The following is a 17,971-nucleotide window of genomic DNA, read 5'->3' on the forward strand; positions in this document are numbered from 1 at the left end:
AGCAAAAAACCCACAATGAATAACTATTGTCTCGAAACATCCTATAAAGCATTTTAACCCTGACACTGCACGGACATGCCATTATATTTTGTTATAGCTTAAAGCGTAACTGTCATTTTTTATTTTTTTTTTTGCAGAAATCAGTAGTATAAGCAACTTTAAGAAACTCTATAATAGGTTTTATTAGGCAAAAAAATACTCTTTTTGTACTCAAACAATTTCCCAGCCTCCCCCCCCTCACTTCTTACCTGTGCATTATCAGGCAAATTCGACTTTATTACAGAGAAGCCTATGGAGGGGGGAGGGGCCGAGGAAGATGAGTGAGCAGGAAGAAGAAACATAAAGCTCAGCTGTTTGTATACTGTCTGGGCACCTAAAACGCTGGATTCAGGGGTGAGAAAGGTCAGTGCTTATCTAGGAACTTGCTGAGAGAAGATTGCAGGGTGTTGTGCTGTGCAGGACTGCTCCGTGCTCACTCACTCCTCTCAGCCCCTCCCCTCTCCATAAAGCATAATGGACACAAAAATCCTACTTCTTCTGAAGTCAGGGGGGAGCTAGGAAAACAGCTTTTTCAGTACAGAAGGGAACTCTTTTAATAAATAAAACCTATTACAGAGTTTCTTAAAATTGCTTGTACTATAGATATTTATTGTTTTCAGAAAAATGACCCTAAAATGACAAGTTACGCTTAAACCCCTTAGCGTCCAATGACGTATCTGATACGTCATGGTGACTCGGGGGGAGTTCAGAGAGGGGTCCCGCCGGGACCCTGCTCTGACCGCGCTGCTCCCGGCTGTTATGTGCAGCCGAGGAGCACCTCTATTAGCCGGCACAGGTCCCGTTGCTGCGTTGGCTAATTAAGCATCTAAATGCAGCTGGTGTCTAGTGGGACGGATCTCCCCCCCCCCCCCCCTGTTCTTCTGGCCGTGCCGGGACTCAGCGTCGCAATGACGCTGATCCTGGCTCGGCAATACATTGCACTGGTCTGCAGCAGGCCAAAGCAATGTATCATCAATCTAATGGATCTTTGCTGTATATATACACAGCAATGATCTCTATGAGAGATCAATGCTGTGTATATACAAGTCCCCCAGGGGAACTTCCAGTTACAGTAAAAAAAGTTAAAATGTTTTTTTATTAATAAAAAATCCCATTTTATAAATATAAATAAATAAATAAACAAACATATTTGGTATCGGCGTAATAGCCCAAACTATTAAATTATCACATTCCTGATCTCGCACGGTAAGTGGCATCAGCGCAAAAACAGTGCAAAATTGCGCATTTTTGGTCGCATCAAATCCAGAAAAATGTAATAAAAAGCAATTGAAAAGTCGCATATCCGCAATCAAGGTACCGATAGAAAGAACATATCATGGCGCAAAAAATTACACCTGACACAGCGCCATAGACCAAAGGATAAAAGCGCTGTAAGTATGAGAATAGAGCGATTTTAAGGAACGTATATTTGTTAACAATGGTTTGAATTTTTTAAAAGCCATCAGATAATATAAGAGTTATACATGTTACATATCGTTGTAATCAAAACGACTTGAGGAACATATATAACAAGTCAGTTTTACCCCAGGGTGAACGGCGTAAACATGAAACTCCCTGAAATGAAAACAAATTCCTTTTTTTTTCAATTTGACAGCGCAAATTGTTTTTTTGGGGGTTTCTTAGCATATTTTATGGTAAAATAAAGTCTTTAGTTTTTCTCTAGGTGAAAAAATGCAAGCGCCATGGCCTTTTAAACATAAAAAGGAAAAAGCAAAAGCACAAAAACGAAAATTGACTTTGACCTTTAGGGGTTAAAGTTCATACATTATCTTGACCCTGAAGGCTTAAAGGGGACCTGTTACCTCGGCTGCAGGGGTGAAGCCCGCCTGACCCCCCCCCCCCGGTAGAGCCCCTTATACTTATCCCTCTCTCAAAGTCCCGGTCCCGGACCCCATCCCGCCGCCAAGAAATCCCGGTCAGAAGCAGTCATTCTCTATGGGCATCGGACTCATCTCTGGTGAACGCGCGTATGGCTTCCGACTGGGACTGGCGGGACGGGGTCCGGGACCGGGACTTCGAGGAAGGGGTAAGTATAAGTGGCTCCACCGGGGAGGGGGGGGGGGGTCGGGCGGGCTTCCGGGGTGACAGGTCCCCTTTGTAAAGGGAAATCAAATCACTTCCTGGACTCGGGCATTTAACCAAGTGCCCCCTGTTTGGCAGAATGGAGTTTGCCTGGTTAACCTATTACATGTTTTCATTCTAATTTTTGTATATTTTATCCCTTAAAGGGATGTTTAAACGAAATACACAAAAATTTGAACAAAAAAAAATCTAATACGTTTCTGCAGAACACATTAGAACTCCAGCGGTATGCCTGCAATTGTTTACGCCTCATAACTGGAAACCGGCACCCTTCAAACCCTACTGACACAGGTTTAGGACGGGTCAGACAATATATTGTACACTTTAGAAGCCAGAAATAGTATCAGTGACTATGTAATTACACCTACTGGCCAACATACTGAAGAGCTAGGCTTCAACTGGGACTGTTGTCTTTCCTGGGTCCTAACTGTGGCTCCCAGTACTCAGACACCACCAGGACTTATAGTACTGCAAAACACAATGGCAAGCAAGCAATCCACAAGAAAAAACATATAAGCACTGGAGATGAGTGAACTTCAAACATGCTCAGGTTTGTCTGAACCCGGACTGTCTGCATTTGATTACCAGTGGCCAAAGAAGTTGGATGTAATATTCTTTATGACAGTTGGCTGCAACCAACTGATATACTGCATGCCTAGGTTCGGACAAACCCGAACATGCTCAGGGTTCAATATTAGAAAGAAACACAGGAAACAATAAACAGATGGGAAAGAAGGACAAGAACATGACACTTTACAGATACTAGAAACACTTTAAGGCTGGGTTCACACTACGTATATTTAAGGCTGTATTTTTGAGGCTGTATAGCAACCAAAACCAGGAGTGGATTGAAAACACAGAAAGGCTCTGTTCACATAATGTTGTAATTGAGTGGATGGCCGTCATTTAATGGCAAATATTTGCTGTTATTTTAAAACAACGGCTGTTGTACTGAAATAATGGCCGTTATTTACTGTTATATGGCGGCCATCCACTCAATTTCACCATTGTGTGAACAGAGCCTTTCTGTGTTTTCAATCCACTCCTGGTTTTGGTTGCTATGAGGACCTGACTTGGGGACCAAATACTGCCTGAAATGTACGTAGTGTAAACATAGCCTAAACAGGCACTGTTATTTCAGCAAACATTGCATAAATCAATAGTGCAAGTGAATATAAGAAACTCTGTAATATATCTTATCAGACAAAAATGCTTCCTTCTCCTTTTATCAAGCATCTTACCTCATTACAACATTATAATGCTGTAATCTGCAGAAGTTGAACAGGCCCTAAATTTTTCAAAGTCTAATAAATAAAACTACTACCCAAACTATCCAGACCCGAGCAAGCAAGACTGCCTTATCAATTGCTCTGGAGCAGGCTATGAGATAGATGCAAGGCAACTGGCTTAAATTGAAGAGAAAACAGCAAGAAGATTCCTGCCCATTGTAGCAGTCTATAGGTTCTCTAAGTACTTTTCCTCTTGTTACTTTAAAAAGACAACATCACAAAGAGAGTAGTCTTCTTTCTTCCAAAAACAGTACAGCACCTGTTCACAGGCCATGAGGGGTATTGCAGCTCAGCCCCATGAACTTCAATTGACCAATGATGAAATAATATACAAAACCCATTGGTAAACATGGCACTGTTTCTAGAGGCAGACATGTTCTTGGACGTCCTGGCCTGGTGTGCCCTGCACATCTCTTACTGCCCATGGTGGCTGCTCCTATTCACTTTCTACAGGGTAATATATGGTCAGAAACATCAAAACACAGAATGTCACTGAACATTGCTGAGAAGTTATATTTCAGTATATAAAGTATAGGTTGCACACTATGTAGCGGAAGTATATTGGATCTTATCTGATGTTACCATAGCCGCTATCAGCTAAACTAATCTATAATACGTTACACAACCGACACCAATATGACCCAAAAAGCACAAAGACAAGTTTCCCCCGAGCTGCATACGTGATGTGATCTTTCCTGCAAGCTGCTGTATGTTAGCTAATATATTATATTATAACACACCAATAAAGGACAAGTTACTGTGGAGTTTATTAGACAATTGCTGACAGCCCTATATAACGATCATTGAGGGGATTGTGATGATACACGCAATCTACATGTACAAGAAAAACATATTTTACTGTCCCAGCTGTGCAACGGCAAGTGCCCAGAGGGTGGATCATTCATATTAAGTGCCCAGAGGCAGAGGGTGGATCATTCATGTGAAGTGCCCAGAGGGTGGATCATTCATGTGAAGTGCCCAGAGGGTGGATCATTCATGTGAAGTGCCCAGAGGGTGGATCATTCATATGAAGTGCCATGAAGGTGGATCCTTCATGTTAAAGGGGTACTCCAGCGAAAAGCTTTTTCCCAGTAATTGAAACACATTACAAAGTTATATAACTCTGCAATATGCTTCATTCTTACCTAATGACTGTTGACCTCAGGCAGCCATTTTGTGGCAATGACATCATCAAGAGGGAGGCGGGTCTAAGCCCTGTTAAGCCAGCCTCCCTTTGTCAGATGAATCAGGTTGCTCAGCTCTGATTGGCTAAACATGCTGTAAGCCATCTAACAGTTTTACAGAGTCAGTTAGACATCACAGGAGACAAAGTGCATCATGGGGAAGCCCAAACCAGGAAGTAAAGAAAAAATGAAGACACAAACTGGAGGTTCAGGGACCTGAAAACAGCGGGAAATTCAAACGGAGACAGACTCATGAGGGATGGTAAATGGGAATACTATGTTTATGATTGATTTTTTTTTAATCAGTGCTGGAGTACCCCTTTAAGTGCCCAGAGGGTGGATCCTTCTAGTTAAGTGCCCAGGGGGTGGATCCTTCATGTTAAATGCCCAGAGTTCTCTGTTTGAGCCCGTCCCCAGCACCTTCTCTCCTGTCTGGACACAACTGATGACAAATGCCAGGAGTGTACATGTGTCTGCTGGGGTTTCTCTTTACCACCTTATTTCACTCACTTATGTTTTGTTTTTTTTAAATATGATGGTACTTAAAGGGGTTGTCCGGCGATAAAAAATTATTCACAGAATAACACACATTACAAAGTTATACAACTTTGTAATGTATGTTATGTCTGTGAATGGCCCCCTTCCCCGTGTCCCACCCCCCCCCACCCGTGTACCCGGAAGTGTGGTGCGCTATACATTACCTGTCACGTGCCGACCACGGTCTCCGATCCTCAGCAGTGACGTCTTCTTCGGGCGGCCAGTGGATCTTCCCGAGTGCTGGCCGCCCTCTGCAGTGTCATCCGAAGCTCAGCCGCGATTGGCTGAGCATAACTGTGCTCAGCCAATCGCGGCTGATGACGCGGCCACGTCATCAGCTGCTCAGCCGCGATTGGCTGAGCACAGTTATGCTCAGCCAATCGCGGCTGAGCTTCGGATGACGCTGCAGAGGGCGGCCGGCACTCGGGAAGATCCGCCGGTCTCCCGAAGAAGACGTCACTGCTGAGGATCGGAGACCGTGGACGACACGAGATGCGGTGAGAATAATGCACTACACTTCCGGGGGTGGCGTGGGTGGGGGGAAACACGGGGAAGGGGGCCATTCACAGACATAACATACATTACAAGGTTGTATAACTTTGTATTGTTTCTGTAGGAAAGCAGCCATGTTTTTCAAAGCCTGGACAATCCCTTTAAGAGAGTCAGCTTGGTAAAGCATCCCTAAAGCTGTCCAGACACAAGATTTTGATGGAACAGAATGAGAATGATTACTGTCTGTGGGGTTGTGCCTGCAACACGCTAGAGAAAGCTTGAAATTACTTGAACAATTCAAGGGACAGCCAGTGAGACTACTACTTCATACTGCATATGGATTCCTCTATAATATTCATATTCAGCGTTTTCCTCTAAATCAGCTCCGCTCACCTTGCCTGGTTTTAATTTGACCCACAGCTCATTCTCCGGCTTCCTCAGCTCCGCAGTAAGGATGCGATGGGCGGTATACCATTGCCGCACTAGGTCATAGGGCACTGTGGTGATGACTGCACGATCATAGTTGTTGTACCTGAAGAAAGTAACAGGAAAAGTTCCTATGACAATTTGGATGCGGTACTGTGATATATACCGCTGCTATATAAAGAAGACTAGTTTGTGCATAATAAGTATAATAAGTGTATAGTAAGACCGCCACTAACCTTATCATATAAAGCTCTTTATTCCATGGATAAACATTTAATACCGGGCCAATGCCGATCATGTGATTGTGACTTCCTCCAACGTTCTCAATGTACTCATGTTTCAGGGGGATATTGGCTAGGATTTCAAAGGCTTCAGGGTGATGTTGTCGCACTTGGTCAGCAGAATAGAAGCCGTCTACCAGGAGAGTGCGCCCCCCGGTGCCCTCGTGCCGCAGGCAATGAAAAAGCTGCATTCTGCAACAGGGAAACACATGGGTTAAAGACGTATTCCGATACCAGAAAAATGTATTTAAATATAACTATCCCTGTCTGCAGTGTGGTTTTAATTCAGATACCCCTGACAAGAAGTTGTGTAGTTCTATTATTATTTTCAAAGGGGTGTTGTCTCAGCATCCACCCTGAATCTCCTCTCCTGAGACAACGCATCATCCTCTGCTGTCTCAGGAGGCTTGGCTGGATCTTGTCTTTAGCTAAAAAAAAAATATTTTAAATCAACTGGTGTCAGAAAGTGCCAGAGGTTTCTAATTGTAAAAAATCTCAAGTCTTCCAGTACTTATCAGCTGCTGTATGTCCTACAGGAAGTGGTGTATTCTTTTCAGTCTGGAAAGCAGGAGAGTTTTTCTATGGGGATTTGCTCCTGCTCTGGACAGTTCCTGACACGGACAGAGGTGGCAGCAGAGAGCACTGTGTCAGACTGGAATAGTAATAAGATATGCCCCTCTTTTGCACTTACAGTATATAATGTTGAGGAACAAGAATTTATAAGCAAACATCTAGTAGAGGAGGATGACCAATGATTTTTTGATATTTAAAACCACGGCCGTGGTTTAACATACTTTGACAGACGTCATTACAATCACGACCGTTGGTACATTATCCTAGTTTAGGTTGAGGATGGTCCTTTTGGATGGGGCTAATTTTAAAAGGTCCATTGACATTAATTAAAAAGATGGTGAAAAATAAAAATCAGTGTGTGAACAACATAAAATAACACTGTTTGCGTAATAACGGACACAAATTAATGACACAAACATTAATTTGATACCCACTGCAAACTGCGTGCGAACGTGGCCTATGATCAACATTTCCATCCAACTTCATCCAATATACTGCAAAGGTTCTTCATACTTTATTGCATATCCATGTACAGAAAGGCAACGTTTCAACCCATAGGGTCTTTATCAAGCTTGAGATGAGGGGGGGAGGTGTAGCAGGACATACTAGACCAGGGGTCCCCAAACTTTTTACAAGGGGGGCCAGTTCACTATCCCTCAGACCGGTGGAGGGCCGGACTATATATTGCTGTTATATCTGGTCTGCGGGAAGCTGTTGCAGCTGGAGGATGACACTGTCTCTGCCCATGAGGAAGAGGTGGAGTGGAGGCTCATACTGCTCATCTGTCTCTGGTCCAGGAGAGGAGCATTGGGGGTGGCTTAGGATGGTGGAGTTGTAGTTCTACCACAGCCACACAGGAGCATGCTTGGAGCTGTGTTTATACCAAAGCCACACAGGAGCATGCTGGGAGCTGTAGTTCTACCACAGCCACACATGCGCACTAACACACACACACACACACAGATACATACATATACATACATGTCACCAACACAGCAGTAGCAGTGGAGGATGACACTGTCTCTCAGCGGAGCATCATACTCATCTGTCTCTGTTGGGAGGGGGCCGGGGTTGGGCCATTTGTTGGTTGGGAGATGCTGTGGGGGGCGGGGGATGGTGCCATGCTGCAGTGTCCGGGGGAGAGGGGGCCATGCTGCAGTGTCCGGATAAATGGCCTCAGGGGGCCGCATGTGGCCCGCGGGCCGTAGTTTTGGGACCCCTGTACTAGACAATATAGCACTAGATACTAGACAGAATGCCCTTTAGATACTCTACAATCATAGAATAGGGGATAACAAGCTGAACTGTAAGGGGTAACGGGTAACTGTAAGGGGTCTGACCACAGGTCATATACATATAAGTCACATATAAGTCATATAGAGCATCATATACATATAAGTCATATAGAGCATCATATACATATAAGAAACAAATAAGTCATATACAGTGCTGAGGAGGGGGAGGATGAAAGAATTGACATATTCTCAGCTCCCTCGCTGGTGCTGGTATCCCGCAGCTCCGGTCCTGGACGATTTTGGGTGGGGACCTGGGACGTGATGTGTTAGGCCAGCTCAGCCAATCAGCGGCCGAGGCGGGACCCTGCTACAGCTGCTAACTGGCAGACCAGAGCTGCGAGCAGGAAGCTGAGAACATATTACTTCTTTCATCCTCCATTGCTCTGCCAAAAATCACTCCAGCCCAGAGTTCTCCTTTAGGCAATAATGAGCTCAGAATTTTGGGTCTATTCAGGTAAAAATAAAATGGTGTCTAATTGTGGACAATCACTTTGTTGCCACATACTCTGCCTTGTCTATCAGTGCTTCAATGAGCCGACATAAAGGGGGGGGAAGGATTGGTCTTGTATAGCAATTTGTTATACACTGACTCTTGGCCAAGCTTACATGGGTAATTGGGATTTAGTGCCTATATTTTTTACACAGCAGAGCATGGACATAAGAAACCTCAGTCAAAACTTTAAATCAATAGGAGTGTTGTGGGCATGCTCTGTGACCTATGCAGAAGTCAGTGTGTTGTGGGAATGCTCTGTGACCTGTGCAGAGGTCAGTGTGTTGTGGGAATGCTGTGTGACCTATGCAGAAGTCAGTGTGTTGTGGGAATGCTCTGTGACCTGTGCAGAGGTCAGTGTCTTGTGGGAATGCTGTGTGACCTGCGCAGAGGTCAATGTGTTCTGGGCATACTGTAAGACCTGTGCAGAGGTCAATGTGTTCTGGGCATACTATAAGACCTGTGCAGAGGTCAGGGTGTTGTGGGCATACTATAAGACCTGTGCAGAGGTCAGGGTGTTGTGGGAATGCTCTGTGACCTGTGCAGAGGTCAGGGTGTTGTGGGCAGCTCTATACCAGCGGTGTTGTCTTTCTCAGTAATCGTCCATGTGATGAAAATGAGATGACTGCTGAGAAGTGATCTATACAGAACAGGAAGTGACTCCATGAGGTTAGTGTGAAAGATTCTGGGACATTTTGGATTTATGATGAAATGTGTATTTGTATGGAAAAAAAATGTAAAAAATCATACGTTGTAGGGAAATCTCTAAAGGTTTCTTTATCAGTCAGGGTCGGATGATAGGAACGCTCTGTGTCTGGAGACAAGGTTGTCCCCATAGACTTACCTTATGAGTCCGCCCTGATCATGTGACACCGATCCGGGACAAATCACCTCCTATCACCAGGTGAGGGACGGTTTATTTCAGGAGCTTATATATCATCAAGTACAAAGCTAAGAATCCCTGCAGGGAGAGGGCGATGTAGCCTCCATTTTGCTGCATTAATACAGGAGTGATTTGGTAATTTACAGGCTGCTTACCCACAAGGCTCCTGGAAGTAGGTGGTGTCTGTGTGCCGGTCCAGGGCCAGTTTAGTATACGCCGTGTCTCCTCGTGAGAAATCGGATGTGAGGTCCCACATTTTACCATAAATAGTTTCCCTGTAAAAATGGTGAATGTGTCATTATAACACGATAATAATATACATAACCAGCATGATAATAACTATATAGTCAGCTCTGGGGTATGCCATATGTTTGTCTCTGGTTACAATGCATACCTAACACATATGCCATTCAATGTTCTATGTGTGATTACAAGTAAGTATCATGTGACCCGGGTGTTACCATCTTAGACACCAATTTAGATTTAGGCTGAATTCACACACAGTAATAGACAGCAGGGTGGCAAAGCTGCACTTGTTTATGGAGGTCTATGGGGGCTAGATCAGTGCTTCTGAAACTATGAGGCGCCCTCTAGTGGTTGCTGATTCATTATAAGTGACTATAGGGTTTTAAGGACCTTATAGGATGTCTGCAATCATCCGCAATCCACAATAACATTTTTCCGTAATCCATCTGTAATTCGTATTTTTCGTGAATCAGCAAAAAGGGGAAGGTGATTTATGGAATTGCAGATGTTACATCAGGAATTGCATCAGTTTTTTGCAAAAAAAAAAAGAAAAGAATTGCAAAAACATAGTGTAAAGCTGCACAATCCTCTCACTGGATGCAACAATCTCTGGTTTAGGAACATCATTAAGGTATTATTATTAATATTATTAGGAGACAAATGAAGGATGGAACAGCAATAGCTTTTTTGTATAGATTTCTACCACAGACGGTGAGGCCCCAGCCTCCTCTTGGTCATTCTGGCGAGGCTCAGGCATTACTTTGCTATGTTGGGTGAGGCCCCAGTAGATAAAGTCTGAGAAGCGCTGGGATAGGTGATCAGCCTGCTCACTATTCTGTATTGGCCACTGCTTGCTGTCTAGCCAGAAAGATTAGTTGACAGCACCACCTAGTGGTAAATAGTAGGATAACACATATTTACTGTCCGCATTCTACAGCCTGATTGTCGCTGTAACCAGGAGACGTATCAACTATTTAGTTCCATAGGACCAGCTCATAAACCTGGTCCCTCATACTACACTATCAGTCACCAAGCTACAGTGCCTTGTCATTCACTTCCCTTGGCGTCTTTCCTGTTTTGTTGCATTAGAATCTGGAATAAAGCAGATTTATATTTTATGACAAAATAGAAGAGGAATAAAACAAATCTTGCATGAAAAATAAATAAAAACTGAAAAGTGGTGAGAGCATTGTATTGTATTTATACCCTTATGTATGAAGCCTTAGGCTATGTTCACACAACTTAGGTTCCGTGGTAATCACGGCCGTTGTTACAACGGCTGTGATTAGTACGGAACTTATGTTGTGCTGAAGGCTAAGGGAATCCTGGCTTGAGTGTATACACATAGTATACGCTCCGTCCGGGATCCCTAGAGGCGCAGCGAGAAACCGACATGTCAGTTTTTGCGGCCGCTATTCAATGAATAGTGGCTGCAGAAAACCCTGTTAGCACACACTATGGAGCGAGTGGCTCTGGCCGCACGCCCCATTGTATGCAGTGGAGAGTTCTGATGCGGACGTACACGGATGCGCCCGCATCAGAACTTAGCGACACGAAAGATCATCAGGCCGATACTGCAATACCGGCCGGGATGATCTTTTCTAAGATCGGCCGTTCCGTGACCCAGCCGGGTCACGGAACGGCCAGTCTCTTACAAGGTGTGAACATAGCCTTATATGTATTCAGCAACTTATGTATTCACCTGCCATATGTAATCTTCAACACGATAGGTATGGAGGAAAAATGGGATTCAATCTCCCCACATCGCCTTTCCGACTGAATTGCCAAATTGCACCGGAGAATACCGGGCGAATAATAATCACAGTGTCTGTAATGACATAAATTTTTCTTTATTTGGTAGTAGATGCAGCATATAACTTAGCTCACAGCTAATGTATCACATCTCAGGTACGTTCCAGGTACGTCCTCCACCGCGGATGTTTCAGAGTCACTGTCCCCCCCTCTTCCTCATGCACGATACTGTGAGTCTTATCCACCCGGTATTCTCCAGAGCAAGTTGGCAATTCAATCGGAAATGTGATGTCAGCAATGTGGTGAGATTGAATCCTATTTTTCCTCCACAGTGGTTTCTGGGCTTGGTGGAGTCAGGCAGTGTGGAGGGTGGAATGTATTCATTCAGTGCAGACTTTATGCTTGTTTCTCCCATATGTATTCACCTGCCATAAATATTCAGACGCTTATATATTCAAATCACATATGTATTCACCTGCCATATGTAATTACCTGCCCTATGTATTCAGCCCTATATCTATTCACCTGCCCTATGTATTCAGCCGCTTATGTATTCACCTGCCATATGTATTCAGCCCTATATGTATTCAGCCGCTTATGTTTCACCAGCCATATGTATTCAGCCCTATATGTATTCAGCCGCTTATGTATTCACCTGCCATATGTATTTAGCCCTATATGTATTCACCTGCCCTATGTATTCAGCCGCTTATGTATTCACCTGCCCTATGTATTCAGCCGCTTATGTATTCACCTGCCATATGTATTCAGCCCTATATGTATTCAGCCGCTTATGTATTCACCAGCCATATGTATTCAGCCCTATATGTATTCAGCCGCTTATGTATTCACCTGCCATATGTATTCAGCCGCTTATGTATTCACCTGCCCTATGTATTCAGCCCTATATGTATTCACCTGCCATATGTATTCAGCCCTATATGTATCCACCTACCATATATATTCAGCCACTTATGTATTCACCTGCCCTATGTATTCAGCCGCTTATGTATTCACCTGCCCTATGTATTCAGCCGCTTATGTATTCACCTGCCATATGTATTCAGCCCTATATGTATTCAGCCGCTTATGTATTCACCTGCCGTATGTATTCAGCCGCTTATGTATTCACCTGCCCTATGTATTCAGCCCTATATCTATTCACCTGCCATATGTATTCAGCCGCTTATGTATTCACCTGCCCTATGTATTCAGCCGCTTATGTTTTCACCTGCCCTATGTATTCAGCCGCTTATGTTTTCACCTGCCCTATGTATTCAGCCCTATATGTATTCACCTGCCCTATGTATTTAGCCCTATATCTATTCACCTGCCATATGTATTCAGCCGCTTATGTTTTCACCTGCCATATGTATTCAGCCCTATATCTATTCACCTGCCCTATGTATTCAGCCGCTTATGTTTTCACCTGCCCTATGTATTCAGCCCTATATGTATTCACCTGCCCTATGTATTTAGCCCTATATCTATTCACCTGCCATATGTATTCAGCTCCTTATGTTTTCAGTCCTATGTAATACTTCCCCCTATGTGATCGCCCCCCCATATGAATTTTATTTCTTAGTTTTAATGCAACAAGACAAAACAGGAAACCACCAAGAGGGGAGAGGTGACTAATACAGCTTACATATCATGAGGATGGTTCTATAGGATGTGTAAGTTACCGGATATGGCTTATTCTCTCGGCCACTTTCTGTGTGTCTTCGCAGGTGGCTGGGACATCATCTACAAAGGCAATACCATAGAGAAGGAAATTGTGCAGAAAGTCTCTCAGCCCCTCGTTGGTCTCCATGAAATCCAAGTAACTAACGGCCGGGACGTTGGCCTCCTTATAGATCTTGTCATTCCACAGTATCCTCGGCTGAACCAGACGCTGTTTCTGTCCTTCATAGCTATTCTGTGACAACCAATTCAAGCCGTAGCGAGTCATGTGACCATCCGGCCCTGCAAGGGGGAACAATGATAAAAGTGACATTACATCCCCTGAACCGAGATCACAACCCCACAGTAGTGGGATAAGCCTCAGCACCATAACAGCTTCTACTCTGCTATCAGCATTTAGAAGTATGCTTTACAGCAGCCCCATAGACACGGGGAACAGAATACAGGAACTGCCTCTCTAGACTTCATCTAGTTTTCTAGGCATGCTCTGTGACCTCTGCAGAGGAGGGGAGCTGTGACCATCATCTACCGTAACTTGCCCTATTTTATCCCTTGTATAAACTAGTGTCACTCTTCACTGTAATCCTGTCTGTGATGGTAAGGAGGAGATTGCAGGCTGTAATGCCTCCTCACATCCCTATCCATGCTTGACTGACAGTCAAGTTTCCAGCGCTGAGCCCTACCTCCAAGTCTTGTTCATGCACATACATACATTAAGAGGGGAAGTGAGGAGGTGTTACGGACCTCAGCCTTCAGGGGATTTGGGACCGCCTCTTTGACACTCTGCACTGGAGAATAAAAGCATTATGGAAGCACAGACAGATATATCGAAGGTACCATGTGTCTCCTTGCCCTAACAGCTATCCAACAGCGTCGGCAGTTTGCAGCCTGAGTTAAAGATTCCTTTCAACCAGAATGAGATGGTTGTTTAAGATAAAAGTAATACATGAATCCTTACATGTGAGGTAGAGTGTGGTCTCATCTACCCGGACCTGTGCCGGTTTGATGTCTAGCTCCACGCTGGCTGTGTCCAGACTACGTTGGTTGGTTTTAACGTTATAACATGAAGCCGAGCGACAGTGATCTCGGAGCCACACGTAGTCAAAGCGCATGCAAGTGCTGGAGTACAACAGTTCTGTGGAAAGAAGACATTTGATAAAGTTTGAATAAAAACGTGCGGCATCGAATGAGGTTACCAGAAACTGACTTTAATGGAAGATGAGATACCATGCAGTTGAAATCAATAGGAGCTTCCTTACACGTCCTACTGTGCCGACTGCTGTTCAGTAACTCCCGGGAGTCCCTTTGGTGGTGTACTACTATTCCTCATTCTCTACTTTCAGGGACAGGGCTGGGCTGTTCTCCAGTAGTGCACACACATTGTTTCCTTTCCCTTACTTCTCTGGATAACTACAGCACAGTACATACTCTTGTCTTGAATGCCATGACATAGGGCTGTACTGGTCTGGGGATGACTTAGGGCCCTATTCCACCGGACGATTATCGTTCGCATAATCGTTAACGATTAACAATCTCAAACGACCGCTATTGCGAAAGACCTAAAAACGTTCACTCATTTCCATGGAACGATAATCGTTACTTATGATCGTATTTGCGATAGTTTTTTCTTTGCTATTTCTTCGCTATTGCGTTCGTATCTACTGCGAACGACCGAACGATGTCTTATTCAATGCGAACGATTTGCGAACGAGCAACGATAAAAATAGGTCCAGGTCTTATAAAGTGATCAACGATTTCTCGTTTGGTCGTTAACCGTTAACTACATTTCAACCGAACAATTATTGTTTAGATTCGAACGATTTAACGATAATCTGAATGATAATCGTCCGGTGAAATAGGGCCCTTACACTGTATGGTGCTGTAGATGGCATTTGGAGGGAGAAGGGGGTTACTCATGAACTGGGTTTGAAAGGTGCTATGCAAGCAGAAATGGAAGAAATGGCAGCAGCTTAACAAGGGTAACATCAAACACTAAACTGCTGCAGCTAAAGGGCAGAGAAGATAAAATTTTATTACAGTACTGTGGACATACAGCAGTAGGTACTCTGTTATTTATACAGAGGCAGCTGATACTGATAGTCAGGGATGAGTGGGACACCTTGATTTACCTTTTAGGGACAATATCAATCATCTTCAGCAGACAGACTGGCTCAGATTCCAGGTTCACAGCCCAGGTTCTCTCTCCTTCACATAGGACATGCTAAACCCCACCAAGCTCCCGCATTTCAACTTGCTGTTTATGTTACTTACTAGAGACAGATTTCCCTTAACAACAGGCAGTGAAGCCTTGGGAATCTATCCCTTTATTCTTGTTGACCTGTAACTGCAGCTCAGCTCCTATTTACCTAAACGAGAGCCGAGCTGCAGTTACACATCGTCACCACTGCACAGAGACAAACAATGGAAAGGCATGCTCAGGTTCGGATGAATTCAAGCATGCTCAAAGGTCGCTAATCTCTACTTATTACCCATTAGCATGTAGCTGCTTTTACGTAAGGTTGCACATATAGGAAGCTACAGCCGGTTTCTCTTTTTTTCCCCACAAAACAAAAATTCAGCAAAATTCTTTGGTTCCATTGTGCAACAAAAGGATGTGAAAGGTTTCAATAACTGAACTGAAGATAGAAGTCAAAGTTTTGCCTGTTGACCTTCCAGTCTACATAATGGAGCGAGGAATTTATTGTCAAAAAGAATCAAAACTAGAGCACGTGCCATTGAATACCGGTGGCTGAAGAAGTTGGATGCAGCCCTAGGGAATCTTGGAAAACATGCATACAGACTTTGGCCTATCACTATATCCATGTTTTTCAGGCAGCCTAAGAGCTGCATCAAACTTCAGCCACCGGTAATCAAATGCTGCATGCTCAGGTTTGGACGGACCCGGGGTGCACAATGTTTGCTCTTCTCTCATCAAAACCAACAATCCGATCTCCATTCTCTAGTCCTGATGTGATTACAGTATTAGGTACATTGCAGTATAAGAAATTGTCTTTTTTTGTCTCTTTCGGATGACAAACTATAACCAGTGTATAGTTCTGGTGGGCAAATAGTAGACTATGAGGGCCTCAGATGCAACCCCTTACTGAATATGAAGACTGCAAAAGACCTACAGTACATTAAAAGGGTTATCCAGTGCTACAAAAACATGGCCACTTTTTTCCCCTCACTTGTCTCCAGATTGGGTGGGGTTTCAAACTCAGTTCCATTGAAGTAAATGGAGCTTAATTGCAAACCACACCTGAACTGGAGACAAGAGAGGGGGGAAGTGGCCATGTTTTTGTAGCACTGGATAACCCCTTTAATGTCAGAAAGAATACAGGTCTATGCCCACCAAGGAAAGGTGCAGCATCCACGTACCACCCCTTTTCCCAGCTCTTGCCCCCTACTAGGTGTTGACTTGGTAAGAGAATGGTCTAATGTATGTATTAAGTGGAACTCCAGTCCAGAAGTGATCTTCTTACATGCCACAGATACAAGAAGATGACATTGGTGAAGTCTGTGATCTCGCGCCAACACTGATCTACAGATTTCTAAACAGCGCCCGAATCCCTTTAACAATATTAAGAGACTGGAGAGAACCCACAAGTGGCCGCAACCAGAAACTGGATGGATTTCTGGCGGTTTTTGGGTCAAGGTTGTAAGTGACCCCCATTCACTTAGGGCCCTATTCCACCGGACGATTATCGTTCAGATTAACAACTGAACGAGAAATCGTTGATCGCTTTATAAGACCTGGACTTATTTTATCGTTGCTCGTTCGCAAATCGTTCGCATTGAATAAGACGTTGTTCAGTCGTTCGCTGTAGATACGAACGCAATAGCGAATAAATAGCGAAGAAAAAACGATCGCAAATACGATCATAAGTAACAATTATCGCTCCATGGAAATGAGTGAACGTTTTCAGGTCTTTCGCAATAGCGGTCGTTTGAGATCGTTAATCGTTAACGATTATGCGAACGATAATCGTCCGGTGGAATAGGGCCCTTACACTGGCTGCATTGCCAGATATAAAGCCCCAGCATACCACAACTGTAGTAAATCTGCGCCTCCGTCATTGGATTGATGGGGTGCCCTTAACAATGTTGTACCAGATTGCCAGATTTTCAGTTCAAAGAATCAAAGCCTTCCAGCATTGTCTTGATAAAATTCCACTTTTACTCAATCCAATTAAAATAAAGAGGTGGAAGACCAAGGTCCAGCATAAGCCCACAGCATCAACCAACGTGTTTCTGGTACCTTCCAATATACTTTATGTTTTCAAAATATTTGTTTGCTGTCAATGGACGAGAACGCTCTAGTTCTGCGTCAGTCGGTGTGTGTGTGTGTGTGTGTGTGGGTGTGTGTGGGGGGGGGGGGGGGCGTGTAATGAAGTTCCCATTGAGTTCAACCTTTGGCTTTTTTTTGGCCTTCTAGGCAGATCGGGTCTTTGCTTGCACCAAACTCTGACATTTTTGGTATGTTAAACGGGTCAAAACAGGTATTTTATAAGGCTGGTATAATTACAGTTTGATAACTGAACTACATGTGAACTGTCAGGCGTTTTCCCTATAAAATAATACAAACACATGGACAGAAAATGAATCTTTTTGAGGTGTAAAATGGCAAAATGCACTTCAACACCGATGCAGCCGTCCAACAGCTCCTTTTACCACGTCCCTAATATATCCTTGGGGCGT

The 17,971-nt window shown here is 44.0% G+C and overlaps 1 protein-coding gene across 2 annotated transcripts in view; it reads right to left on the reverse strand.

Moving 5' to 3' along the window:
• The window catches only part of TMLHE (trimethyllysine hydroxylase, epsilon), a 33,497-nt gene that overhangs the window by 7,904 nt on the left and 7,622 nt on the right, over positions 1–17,971 (reverse strand). For both annotated transcript variants that reach the window (XM_069943603.1, XM_069943604.1), the window contains exons 4-8: positions 14,232–14,408; positions 13,276–13,555; positions 9,748–9,867; positions 6,307–6,543; positions 6,038–6,176 (exon numbers count right to left, since the gene is read on the reverse strand). In XM_069943603.1, the coding sequence (XP_069799704.1) occupies positions 6,038–6,176; positions 6,307–6,543; positions 9,748–9,867; positions 13,276–13,555; positions 14,232–14,408 (953 nt within the window). The remainder of the gene's footprint in view (positions 1–6,037; positions 6,177–6,306; positions 6,544–9,747; positions 9,868–13,275; positions 13,556–14,231; positions 14,409–17,971) is intronic.

The sequence above is a fragment of the Dendropsophus ebraccatus genome, chromosome 10, assembly GCF_027789765.1.
Source record: "Dendropsophus ebraccatus isolate aDenEbr1 chromosome 10, aDenEbr1.pat, whole genome shotgun sequence".
Classification (NCBI taxonomy): Eukaryota; Metazoa; Chordata; class Amphibia; order Anura; family Hylidae; genus Dendropsophus; species Dendropsophus ebraccatus.